The sequence below is a fragment of the Lissotriton helveticus genome, chromosome 2_1 (genome assembly GCF_964261635.1).
Source record: "Lissotriton helveticus chromosome 2_1, aLisHel1.1, whole genome shotgun sequence".
Taxonomy (NCBI): Eukaryota; Metazoa; Chordata; class Amphibia; order Caudata; family Salamandridae; genus Lissotriton; species Lissotriton helveticus.
Window position 1 is genome coordinate 1,507,307,829 of NC_136059.1, and position 13,696 is coordinate 1,507,321,524.

The 13,696-nt window shown below is 43.4% G+C and overlaps 1 protein-coding gene across 1 annotated transcript in view; it reads right to left on the reverse strand.

Annotated features, from left to right (window-relative positions):
• Nucleotides 1-13,696, reverse strand: part of GRSF1 (G-rich RNA sequence binding factor 1) — a 324,061-nt gene that overhangs the window by 78,705 nt on the left and 231,660 nt on the right. Inside the window, exon 7 of the mRNA XM_078676404.1 lies at nucleotides 2,959-3,080. Coding sequence (XP_078532530.1) covers nucleotides 2,959-3,080 — 122 coding nt within the window. The remainder of the gene's footprint in view (nucleotides 1-2,958; nucleotides 3,081-13,696) is intronic.

Genomic DNA, 13,696 nt, shown 5'->3' on the forward strand with positions numbered 1-13,696 from the left:
AGGCCCAGGTCTCGCAGCGATGGCGGTGGCGGTGGTCCTTGGCCTTGCATGTTGTTGTTGGCTCGTCGCTACCTTTCTCTCACCCTCAACATCTTTGGGGTGAAGACGGTGAAGGCGCTACAGTCGTCGCTCGATGATCAAGCAGCAGGCACAGGTTGCAGACCGGGTGCTGATCCTTCTGAGCGTACTTGTGGTGACAGTTCTTACAAAACTTGAACGGTGTCTTGTCCATTACCACGCACATGGAGCCCCCTGCACGCGCATTCTCCGATCGTCGAAGATCTTGTTTTTGCTCCCTTCGTCGAACTGCGGTCGTCTTTGTTTGAAAGTTGAAAGTCAAAGACACCGTCCTACCAATGTTTCTTTTGTTTTTCCTCGATTCTTCTCTCCAATCTTGGGAGCTCCTTCCGTATCGATCCAGACCCAACGGCGGAAAAAAAGAATCTGAAGATGCCTAACAAAGGTGGGAGGTTCCGGAAGAACCCGTCGACGTCACAGAAGGGCACCAAATGGTACTACGTCAATGCCCACCAACACAAAAAAAAGGGAAGAAATACTACAATTTCAGACTAAACCACTAGATGTCGGATTAATGCATAGCATAGTGAAACCAGAAAAGTTTCACTCTCAAAACTCTATTTACCCGGTCTTCTTATCCCACTCAATGGCACACAGTATTCTTTCCCAGAGTGCCAATTTGTTGTGAACATCTTCTTGATGTTCATTATATTTATGTCATTTTGGTATGTGCTTCTGGTCTACATTTGTAGTGAGGAAATTTAAAAAGAGCAGGGAAGATCAGGTTCAGAAAAGGAGCCAATGAAATATGAAACGAGACAAAGGTGAAATGCATAGGGTGGAAAGGAGCAGTTGAGAAAAATGAAAAGGTAATATGACAGGGAGTAGGAACGAAGGCAAGTACATGTGAAGAGAGTGAGAAGAGGGACATAGGGTTGGATGACCAGTGCTGAAGTCTAGGTGACTACATATGGGCAATGCAATAGAGGTTAAACTGCATTGTAGCAGGAAAGAATGGGTCTAAGTACAAAAGCTAAGTTAAAGAAAAAACAAAATTTTAACTCGCCATCACAGCCCTCTCACCTGAGAAGTCATTCTTTCCCTAAAAAACACCTTACCCACTGCCTCCAGCCATTCCTCGATTGTAAGCTTTTGACATTTTGCTATGTATCATGATTCAATTCTACGTAGCCTTCAGGACACACTGTAAACCATACTTTACCAGTTTAAGTAATGGCTATATATATGAATTCTACTGTTGCAATGTTTGAGCCATGGTGCCCTTTGGTGACAAGCACTCCATAAAAGCCTATAGATATATACATATTTACCAAGCATATATCTACGTTCTCTCTGTGGTAAGCCATTACCCCCTATGTGGAGTACACTATTGACTTTGAACATAAGATGTTAGCTAATTATTCAGAAAAAATAGAGGGTTGTCAGGGTACAGACCTTTTTTTTAAAACAATGTTATTAATTTCTACTGATTGGACTATGAAGGATCATGGCTACAAAATAGCCCAAATTGCAGCAGGTATAATAAGAATTTAGTGGCACTGAAAATGTCAAAAGCTTACAATCGAGGAATGGCTGGAGGCAGTGGGTAAGGTGTTTTTTAGGGAAAGAATGACTTCTCAGGTGAGAGGGCTGTGATGCCTTACTTGTCATTAGAGAGAGCTACAATAAAATGTCTGACTAAGGATGGAGTCACTTCCTTTATGAATTGTACATGAGGAGTAGAGCTGTTTAGCAGAGTTTGGATGTTAAAATGCGTTGCTTGGGTACACTTCGAAATACATATTGTATGATAATTTAAATAATCAAACCAGCTGGTAGTAACAAACAGAATGCCATGTTCGTAAATGAAAAACAGATGATGAATGTTGTCACTTCATAGCAAGAGCAGAAGATAGTGGGATATTGGCCAAGGAACTGACAGAAAATGAAGTTTAAGCAATACAAAAATGTCAGACCAACATATGAAAATGATGGCAAATACAACAGGATCCAAGGAAGACGTGCAACAGCGAACAATGAAACCTTTCACGTTGGATTGATTTTGTGAACACAACGAAACTAAAAGAGGACCCATACTTAAAGACTGTCCGTGCAGTTCCTGAAGGGGTTTGTGAATTGTCTGTAGAGATTATTACTGAGGAGCAGCATAGGAGGGTTAAAGCCTGTCTTTCCACGGTCCAAAATGTTGCTGTATATTAATTTATAAATTTATAAAGATTGTAGGGAAAAAAACAATCAATTAGATTGTAGGGGGGGGGGAAATCAACCAATTTTGTATATTAAAAAAAAACTAGTACTACTGAGCAGGAGAACCGCATTCCACGCCCATCCATGTGAAATAAAAATTGAAAGGTGATATAGGGATCACTCCAAACACCAAGGCAGGTATTTGTTAAATCAAACCACCAAGTGGGTCGTCCCAGCTATCCTAGACTGTAAATCCTTTAACAAAGCAACATCTTTGGCAACAATATAAAACTGTTTGGGACATAATAGGGTCCCAGTGGTGATCTGAGCACATTAACAAAGTTCAAATGCACCCTTAAAGTAAACAGTTCTAAAAAATGCATCATAAGATCTGGTTTACATGTTAAGTGGCAAACTTGAAATCAAAGTATACACACCGGGTTTTGAGTACAAGCTATGTATGTTGTATATGCAGTCTAAAAAAAAAGCGACTTTATCTCCAATCAGCAAACCTAACTAACACAAAAGGAACTGGCAATATTCACGAAATACCATGATGATGATTGCCACATACAAACAATTAAAAATCCTGAAAAACATGTGTGTGTTCGCGCTTGGAGTAGGCACATATACTGACAAAACCTTTTCATGTACAACATTTGTATCACTTGCTCAGACACCCACACAGATTGTCTTCGGGAAAGATTTACAAGAGATCATACAAAAACATACATTTGCAATATCCTCTGCTGAAGCTTGGAAGGGCAGCCCTCTCATGTGGATGGTAGGCACATACGACGTGTTCCCAAACTCTGGACTATCCAAAGGCTTCTCAGTAATTTCTTTAAAGTATTCTGTGAAGTTAAAAAATATTTATCACTTCATGCATGGCAACGGTGCACATATAAATTGTTTATTAGCCAAACTGTAAACAGCCACTAAAACATAATGCTTTACTAGAAATAGAAGTAGAGATTAAAGATGCCATGGCACAAAATTGTTTTTTATCATTTACTTTATATACAGGCGTCAATGAAACAAACCACCATTTCAATACCACAGGAAGAAGGGAAACGCACAGCAGGTCCTAAAGGCTATTTGGACTTTAAAAACTCCAGATGTATTCTTATTGATCAGTGAAAATACACATGACTGGCGGGGGACGCTAGGTCTTCTATTGGGAATGAATAGAACATGGTTAAGCACTTCCTGAGCAGTATTTGGAAGAGCAGATGCATCGCTATTCACAGTTGATACCAGTCTGTGGGTGGCAACTTGGAATTATAAACTTGAAATTATGATTCTTAATACAAAACACAAATACTAGATCTAATATCAAACTAACTAAATACAAAAAGCCCTAGGAAACTTAATTCTGCTTGAAGTTGCAGGAGCACCACATGGACTATCCTTGGAAACCAACTGCAAAAGCATGCAATGCCTGGAATCGTCTTCACAAGGCTGAGTTCCAAATAGAAAAAGAACTCTATCCCAGCTTCATTAATCCAACAATATATGGCTGTCACCACACTACTACAAGCATCTGAATACCTCTCTCCCGCACACTCTTGCTGCCCCTCTTTGTTGGAACAAAATAGTTACTTGCCAGTAGTAGTTTTGCAGCTTGAAGAATTTTCTGGATTCACATGTGCATTATTCCGCCATCAAGTGGTTGGATCCAAAACTGTCTTTGTTTTTTTTCTTTTTTAGGTCTCGCCTGAGCCAGCGCGCATGGGGTGCTCTGCGAGGCTTTTAGTAATGGCTTTTAAACTCTGAACACACGCTTGTGCATGTGCTTTATTTTTTATCATCCGCAATGGGCCTTTGCATGCGTCTTTCTAAGAAAGACAGCATGAACTTGGCCCAAGGCGGGTGCATGTCTCACATTCTCTGTCCCCTGGACTAGGTTGCTCGGGAGGGAGCAGCAGCGAGGCCGCATGCCAGCTTCATCCCTCGCATTCCTGCAGTGCGCGCGCACCGCGCTAGTTTTCTCCTTTCTTTCGTCCTCTTCTGCCCGGCTTTCTCTGGTTCTCTCCAGCCCCCTCTGGCTCTTGGACTCTCTTGGGCCCTCAGTTGAAATGCGATGTTGAAAGATAAGTCCCAGCTCCCAGAGTACCGATGGCCACCGCCTGCAACTAAGGACACAAAGCGCACACCGAGCACACTTCACAACCAGGCTGAAGTCCGCCACTACACTATTTAAACCACTCTCAGAGTCTCCGGTTAGCAATTTCCGAGGGATAAAAGAGTGAGCTGATAGTGTCAGAAGCCAACCTGTGACCAGTGGATGAAATGCCAATACCAGCAGCAGGAGGAAAGCTGTTTTACATGACAATGGAAAAGTTGGAGGTGGAAGTTTCTACAGCCTGGACTGCTGGAACACCTTTCATGTCTGAAAACGCCAACTCGTGATTAAGGGTTTGAATGAATCACTGTGCGAGTCAGACAGTCCTGAGCAGAGAGGATTATGGGATACCTCCATCTGGACTGCATGAGTCACGAGGGTGAAACAGGCGTCTGCTATCCAGGTCGGACATTTAGTGGAATGACGCATCACGCTGACTCCTCACGTCTGAGATTGCATGGGCGCCTTGCACAGTCACTAGTGCTCCATGAATAAGAATGCTCGGCTAGGGCCCAGAAGCCTCTGATTGAATGACACCGCCCCCCGATGCCCTACTCACCTTTGATGCTATGCGGTCCAGACGCTGATTTTAAAAGATGACTAACATATCTATGACAACCCCCCCAAAATATGTTGACTCTAGTTCATGCAGTACAAGGCCAGACAAAGCCTGCCTTTTCATGGCATAAGACTCGGACACAGGTAACTAGAAGGCGAGAGATGTCTTACAGTGCTACAGGTAACTAGAAGGCGAGAGATGTCTTACGGTGCTTGGTTTTTTGTTTCATTTTCTCATACAGGAAGCGCGTTAGTGAGGGCTGTGCGTCTAATGCGTCATTTAACACAATGTCCGTGCTTACAGATCACAATAAACGCTGAGCTCAGTCTGTTTTTAATTTGATATAACTCATGTCACTGCCGTCAGCCTGTCTCCAAGCGCCTCCCATGTTTTGGCGTTATAGGATATGAGGATAAACCGATGTGCCCACGGTCACACAATTTGGTGAAACGCTGCTGAGATTGGAAGCGAGTCCTGCAGGCACCAGTTAGGCAGCGTTCATACCATCCACCGGTTAATGTTTGCAGGCTTACCAGCAGTGAAATTCAGCTGGCGTGCCAAGGGCAGGCACATCTGTGTGCCATTCCTTTAATATAGTGCCCTTCGGACACATACCATCGCTAGGTTGTACCATGCCCATTCAAAACTTGGCCCCGTGAAGCATGCCTTCTCGTGCCCAATGGCCCTTGCTAGGATTGTGTCCAACTGGAGAATATCTGTGCCACTCTAACACATCCTGACTGAGTGCCCGTGGAGGTCAGTCACCATGCGCCCATGCCCGGGCAGCACACCCTGGAGCAACTTCACACTCTGGAACAGAAGCTACCTTGAAGCACCCCAGCAGCCGAGGAAACTGGAGCACTCTTGCATCTGGTGCACTCCCTACCCTGGAGCTCCCACAACCTTGCATGTAAAGCCGTACTTTCATTGACCAACAGTACAAACTGTGTTTGTAGAATCGCAGATCAGAGCCATTTGCACTCACTTCTAGAGCCAGAATTCACCAATTTCGTCTCATTGATACCCATTTATTAGCTGACTTGTACAAAGTTAAACCAGAAAACCTAGGCACGTTGTGTCTTCTTCGCTACCTGGACACATTGTCTTCCGCACTTAAATTGTGTTATCAAGCAAATTATTTACTTCACTAAGAATATCTTTTTTCTTCATTATCGCTTATGAAAGCACTTCCAGATATGGGAGTTCAGACTACCAGTTGTACAAAAATAACACTTTAAGTACTTCTCAATGCAGTGCTGTAATGTACCTATTGCTGGCAAAGCTTCCAAATTAAAGAACAGTAGATGATGTAGCACTTAGGATAATATGCTGCATGGCTAAATCCTTATAAGGTCCAAAAGGGGTGACCTACTGGCTATGCCAATGCTTGTTCTTGTTGCTATCGACCACCATTTGGTGCCAGGTACGTCCCCTATGTGACATCAGATGGTATCCTGGGGGTTGATGGGTTGGGGTAACCATCTTCAGATTCTTTTTTCCCGTTTTTATTTTTGTGTGTAATCCTTGAGATGGTTATATAATAACTGATGAAATCCTGTGCTTCCCACCTGTTTGTTTTCCTTTTAGGGAAGGCCGGGTGGGTAGCATACGAATCCAGAAAACTCTTCAAGCTGCAAAACTACTCCTACTGGTAAGTAAACATTTCTTTTTGCAGCGCGAACACTTTTCTGAATTCACATGCTGTGCATTAGATTTAGCGGTTTCTGCCATGTTTGGGAGGCTGTGGTGAAAGGAAGGCCTTGCAAACAGGTGTTGAAGCACCTTTTGTCCAATTTGAGCTTCCTTATTCATTTGTGTATCCACACAATGTTTTGTAAAGGTGTGTGGTGACGCCCATGTTGCTACTGCACAAATGGAGTCAATGGGTACATTGGCCTTAAAGGCTAGTGTTGCTGCTTTATTTCTAGTGGAGTGAGCTGTTGGTTGAATTGTTAGTTCTTTTTTGGCATTGGCATAACATAATTGGATGGTTTTTCTGATTTCCTCTGTCTTTTGCAAATAATACAATAATGACCGCCTTACATCCAGGGTATGGAGGCTTCTTTCTCCTTTAGTCTTTGGGTTTTTGAAGATACCAGTAGGAGAATGTTCTGATTTAAGTGATACTTGGATACCACCTTTGGCACAAAATGTGGGTTTAGTTTTTTAAATCACCTTATTCTTGTGGGTTTGTAACTATGGTTCTTGTATTGTTGAAGCTTGCCGTTCACTTTCTCTTCGTCGAGATGTTATAGCAATGAGAAATGCTGTTTTTAGAGTTATGTGCTTGAGGTCCGCTGAATGCATGGGCTCAAAGGGCTTTCCCATTAGTTGCGAAAGTACTGTATTTTAACTCCATGTGGGTAAAGGAGCAGCTCTTGGTGGTGCAATTCCTTTTGCTCCTTCCAAAAATCTTTTAATTACTGGTTTTGTAAAGAAGCTTTGACATGTTTTTCACCTTGTGTATGCTACTATGGCAGTAAGGTGCACCTTTATGCTTGAGTAGTTGATGTTACTGTCTAAGAGGTAAGTAATACCTGTTTCTTGCGTGTTGATTAAACTCTGTTTATTGTTAGCGGAGCACCATGTGGTTTATCGCTTCCATTTTGCTGAATAGCATTATCATGCCTCCTTTCGAATTTCCATGGTTTGTAGAGGCAGATAGAGGTGTCCAAATTCTATGTATTCAGGCACCAAGCCACTAGGTGTAGTGTTGCTGGCTCTGGGTGAAAGATCTGACTCTGGTGCATTGTTAGCAGGTCCTTTTCCCCCCTGAGCCTGACCATCTCCCCTTTGGATAGTTCTAGGAGAGCTGAATACCATGTCTGCCTTGGCCATAGTGGAGCAATGAGAATTATATTTGTTCCTGGATCTTTCGCTTTTTGTAGCACGCTTTGCAGCAGGGGTATCGGTGGAAAGGCGTAAGCAAAATCTGTGACCAGTTGAGTGAAAGTGCATTTCCCTTTGATAGGTGGTGTAGAAACCTCGAGAAGAAGGACTGGCATTTTTTGTTCTGCACTGTTGCAAACAGGTCTATTACTGGTGTTCCCCAGATTTTGAACAGATACTGCACGGTTTTGTTCTTTAATTCCCATTTGTAGAAGCAATTGTTCTGGCTGCTCAGCTGGTCCACTGTAATGTTGTCTACTCCTGTTAGATGTACAGTTTGTAAGTGGATTTTGTGAATTATTGCCTATTGCCAGATTTCCCTTGCAAGTAAGCTCAAGGAAAAGGGTTTTGTCCCTCCTTGCTTCTTCAGATAAAACGTTGTTGTATTGTCGGTTTGGATCAGGATGTTTTTCCCCTTTATGTGTTTCTGGAATGCTTTTAGAGCTAGAAATACTGTTTCATTTCCAGAAAGTTGATATGCTTTGTGGAATCCTACATGTAAAATTGCCCATGTATTTTCAGCCGGTTGAAATGCGCTCCCCAACCGTTGAGGCATGCGTCCTTGGGGGTTGTCACAGTTGGAGTTGGGTTCCTGAAAGGTCTCCCCTGTGCTATTTTGTTGGATGCCCACCACTACATCTCCGCTTGCACCTTTTGTGTAACAACCACTAGATCCTCCCAACTTACTGTGGCTTGAGACCAGCTGCTGGTAAGCCATTCTTGGAATGGTTGCATGTGTAGTCTGGCATGAGGGATTAGTGGGCTGCATGATGCCATAATGCCCCTTTCAGTTCAGTCTTATTTCGGGGTGCCTCTCACGATGTCCTGTAATTTCCCTGATCTAGACTGTCCTAAAATTTAAATCATGTCCTATTCCACCACCTACTTTTACTGGTGCCCTCTCCCAACATCCGCTCCTCTTTCTTCCTCTGCCAGAAATGTCTGCAATATTTTCTTTACACAATTCCACAACTTTACACTCCATTTTCAGCTCTACAATATCTGAAAAATCTGCTCTCTTCTCAATTTCCGCCAACTATGATCCTAATTATTACTTTCACACCTGGATTAATACTCCTCTCTCGTTTGTGTTTGCCCCCACCAGTCCATTCGCAACTCCTATCACATCGACCTCTAATTGGCTTCTTTCCCAGCTTTGCATGTTGTTCCCTTTTCTTACTGTCTTCTTTAAACATATCCATGCCCAACCTCTTTTGCGCCTATATTTTCCTACATGTCTCACTTTCTGCTTCCCATGCCTAGCTTCCTTTAGCCCTACCAACACATTGCTCAACTACCACCTCAACTCTTCGGTTTTGCAAAGATTGTCTTTTTTGTCGTGTTTTCATGTTCTCATGTAACAAAATGTGTATCTAATCTTGTAGGGTGCATAGGTGAAATCACTTTAAAATGAGAATGAACGGGATGCCACAGAAAAGATGAAAACTAGTGAGACAAAAGTAGCTCCCTCAAGGATGCCTGTGTTGGCGCTCAGCACCAAATTGTGTGCCGGCTGAAAGGACAGGAATGCACTTTATCTCCTAGATACGTATCTTTGTAAATGTGGCGCTTAGTGTCATAAAGTGCGAGAGAACTCTTCAAGAAGAAGCTCACTGGAATTCAAACCAAGGATTACTCCCCACCACTTTTAAAGGTCACCACACACCACCGGTAGAGAGTATAGTTTCTTCTGACACTCAGAGGTTGCCTGAGGCAGCGTTGAAATCTCAGTGGAATAGCACTGGGAAGGTCCGCTGACCGTACCTTCTGTTAACCTGGCTAAGACCAGTAACTGCGGAGATAGGGGCTCTGAACAACAAGAACTGTAGCTACCATGACAGCTTGCACATAACCAAAGCTCTGAATATATTTGCAAAGTTAAATAATATAATACAGATCACAAAAAATATGACAACGTTTCTAAACATTCAAAAGTGTATTTCCTTAACATGCGGAAACTTGGATATTAATGTGTCACATTATAGCACGGCACTGCAAAGTATTTATTAATGGTTAAACATGAACTGAGTGACTAAAAGGCAAATTAGCTGTCATGTAGACCTTTACAGGCCAGGGTTATTACAGAGCAACATGGCCTCAAGCTGAGCCAGAGGCAGTCTTCAGGCTCTAGTACAATTTGGGGCTTAGGCTGACATTAGGTTATGGTGTTGCTCTAATCCTTGGTCTCTAAATCTGGAAAACAGAACGCCTTGTTATGCACATCGTCAGCCGACATCTCTTGGCCTTCTTGCTCAGCAGGTTGTAAGGCACCTCTCCGGGGTCTGGCAGAAACTAAGGACTCCCAGCTCGTTTTTCTGCCTTCCCCAGAGCGCCTATACTGGTGCAAAAGAAGTCGAGGTGAGTGAGGTGTGGCATGTGCTGTAAGGAATGTGGTGGTCTTGTGGCGTGTCACTCATTTGAGTTAGAACTCCTTTTGCGAAAATAGGCTAATCATTATAGCAGGTGGTAGATTACTTGATCGGTACAGCAAATAAATAATTAAATGAAAAATCCAATTTCCAGTGCCCTTCATAAAAGTGCTTCTTGCAAAATAAAACACAAAAATATGTGTAAGGGCAGCGCGAGAGTAACGCACAAGTATTTTCTTTTCTGATTGCCTTCTAGTTCGAATCAGAGAGGCTGCATGGGTACTGTGGTCGGAGTATGCTTCTCCAAAAAGTTGTCAGGCAGTCTTCTGTCAGTAGATACATAAATTGCCATTTCAACTGGCGCCGCTACTGAAACAAAGGATGAAGAAGAGTGTTGATTCGCAACTCTGGATCCCACAGTGTCTGCTCTGCCGAGGCTTTCAGAAGTTCAGACACTGCAATTTTATTTTATTTTAAAAGTTTTGTAAAGCGCTACCTAGACCCGTAGGTATCAGAGCGCTTTACATACATCCTGTAAAATAAAACAGACATAAATTGCATTACATAGTAAGCAGGCAGTAAGGAAGCAAACAAGGGATAAAAAAATACGGCATGAAAAATAAGGGGGTCAACACAGTCCGGTCACCAACTATCCTTGAATGTCAAGGGAGGAGTAAACTCTGATATTGAAGTCTAGGTTGGTTGGCGTTGGTCAGGAAAGTATTTGTTAAGGAGATGGAGTTTCAGGTCCCTTTTGAAACAGGCGAAGGAGGGGTTGCATCTGAGGACTCTAGGGAGAGTGTTCCACATCCTGGGATCGTTGCCAGAAAATGATCGGTATTGTGTTGTTTTTTTTTCCAGTTTCGGAGGAATAAGAAGGAGTGAGTTGGAGCTTCTCAGAGTTCTGGATTGCCCTGCTCTTACCAGTCTGTTGTTCAGGTAGTTAGGGGCTGTAGAGTGAAGGGTTTTGTGTGTGATGCAGGCCAGCTTGTAAATACACCTCCTTTCCATGGGAAGCCAGCTGAGGGAGTTGAGAGCTGGAGTGATGTGTGCAAATGTTTTTACTCCAGATACGAGTCGAGCGGCCATGTTCAAAACTGCCCTTAGAAGGGCTAGGTGAGCTTTTGGGGTCCCTGCTAGGATGGCGTTCCCGTAGTCGATTTTAGAGAGAACAAGGGATTGGACTACTGTCTTGAGGTCATCATGGAGAAGAAAAGGTTTCAATTTCTTGAGATGTTTTAGAGAGAAAGGAGCACTTTTTGCAGAGTTTTTGATGTGGGCCTCCATAGATAAGTTCTTGTCAAGGGTTATTCCTAGAGACTTAACTGAGTCGGATAGGACGATGGGGCAGTTTAGGGCGACCAGATTCTTGAGCCACTCTTGGATTGGATGATGGTTGCTTTTTGGAGAGAATAGGATTAGTTCTGTCTTATCTGGGTTGAGCTTTAAGTGGTTAGCCTTGAACCAAGTTTGGATCTCGGTTAGAGTGGCATTGAGGTGTCGGATGTCGCTGGGAGACTTGATTTTGAAATAGATTTGGGTGTCATCAGCGTAAAAAGGTGGTAATTCACTCCAGCTTTTTTCAAGATGATTGTGAGGGGCTCCATGAAGAGATTGAAGAGGGACGGGGAGAGGATCGAGCCTTGTGGAACCCCAAGTGTGACTTTTGTTGGCTTCGAGAGACAGTTGATTTTAATTTGTTGCGATCGGTGTTGAAGGAAAGAGGTGAACCGTTTTAGTACTGAGCCATTGATGCCGGAGCGCTTCGACAAGGTCTCCAGAAGCACTGGGTGATTTACTGTGTCGATTGCTGCAGATAGGTCAATAAGGAGGAGTAGGCAGGCATCACCTTCATCTAAAGCCTTGTGAATATGATCAGAGACGTTGAGCATAGCTGTTTCCTTGCTACAGCCTTTCCTGAATCCTGACTGAAAGGTGTCGAGGAGGTTGAACTCATCAATGTGTTCGTTGAGTTGGTGGAGAACGCATTTCTCCAATGTTTTTGCAAGGAATGGGAGGTTGGAGATAGGTCTGAGGTTGTTAAGATCATTTGGATCAGCTCCTGGGTTTCTTGAGAATCGGTGTGATTTGTCCAAGTTGAAGGGAGTCTGGGACACAGCCTGAGGTGAGAGAGCGTTGATTTTTGTCCAGAAAGGGGAAACGGTGTGGTTGAGTTCTTTTATAATTGTGGATGGGATGGTGTACATAGTGTAGAAGGAAGGTTTTAGGTTAGAAATTATATTGAAGACCTTATTTTCCGACATTAGCTCAGAGTCGGACCAATGTGCATTGTTTTTTAGCTGGAGGCAGGCCTGATTGTCCTTGTTAAGTACTCTTTCTGAATGGTCAAGGGTGGTTAAAGTGGGGGCAGGTTAAGAGGGATGGAGGGTTATCGGTTTGGATGAAGGATTGATCAATTTTTGAGACTTTATTAGTGAAGAAGGTGGCATTTTCTTCACATCGCTCATTGGTGACTTTGATTTCTTGAGAGGGAGTGCAGTTTGTTTGGGTTTTGACAATGTTGAAGAGTTCTCTCAGTCTGTTTTTCGCCAGATCTAGTTGGCTGCAGAAGAAAGACGCCTTTTCACTGAAAATGTGTGTTTTGTATGCCTGCCTAGCAGATCTAAGTAGCGTTAGGTGTAAGGTCGAGGGGTTTAGCCTCCAAGGTCTTTCAGTTTGTCTGAGTTGACGTCTTTCCTCATTCAGATCCACATTAAACCAGGATTTACATTTGGTTCGCCTCAATTGTTTGAGTTTGAGTAGAGCTACTTGGTCTAAAACCTCTGTCATTTTTTTGTTGAAGTGTGTAGTGAGGTCATCGGCCGTCCATGATGAGGATTGGAGTTGAAGATGGGCATGAATCCTGGATTCAAGTTTGGATAAAGGGACTTCTTTGATGTTTCTGGTCCAGTGTTTAGGTTTGGCATCATGAATAGGTTGGTGGCTGACCAGTGCATCAATCTTGAACAGAATGAGGTGGTGGTCGGACCAGTCCATGAGAGAAATTGCTCTCAGAGAGACCAGTTCATTGTTGGTAATGATCGCATCCAGTGTTGCACCTTTGATGTGAGCTGGTTTATTGCAGAGTTGTTTGAGGTTATATAGTTCAAGTACGTTGGATAGGTTCTGGACAGTGGAGTCTTCTGGGTCGTTCCAGTGGATATTAAGGTCACCCAGGAACAAGTCTTTAGAGTCTGTCATGGGGAACCGTGATATTAGGTCTGTTAGTTCTTCAGGGAAAAGGGTACGCTCTCCAGGAGGATGGTAGATGCTGTGGAATTTTATGGGTGAGGAGCCCTTGGCAGCGAGTTCAACGCCCAGGTATTCAAATAGGTATTCTGCAGGTTTAAGTTTGTTAATCTGTAAACCAGTTTTGTGAATGATGGCTAGTCCTCCCCCAGTTTTGATCGGTCTGTCTTGTCTGATGATGGTGTACCCTGGAGGGGTGAGAATGTCAAGAATGGGGGTGGAATAGACATTGAGCCAGGTTTCGGTGAGGAAAGGGATGTCAATATCTTCAGCGAGTAG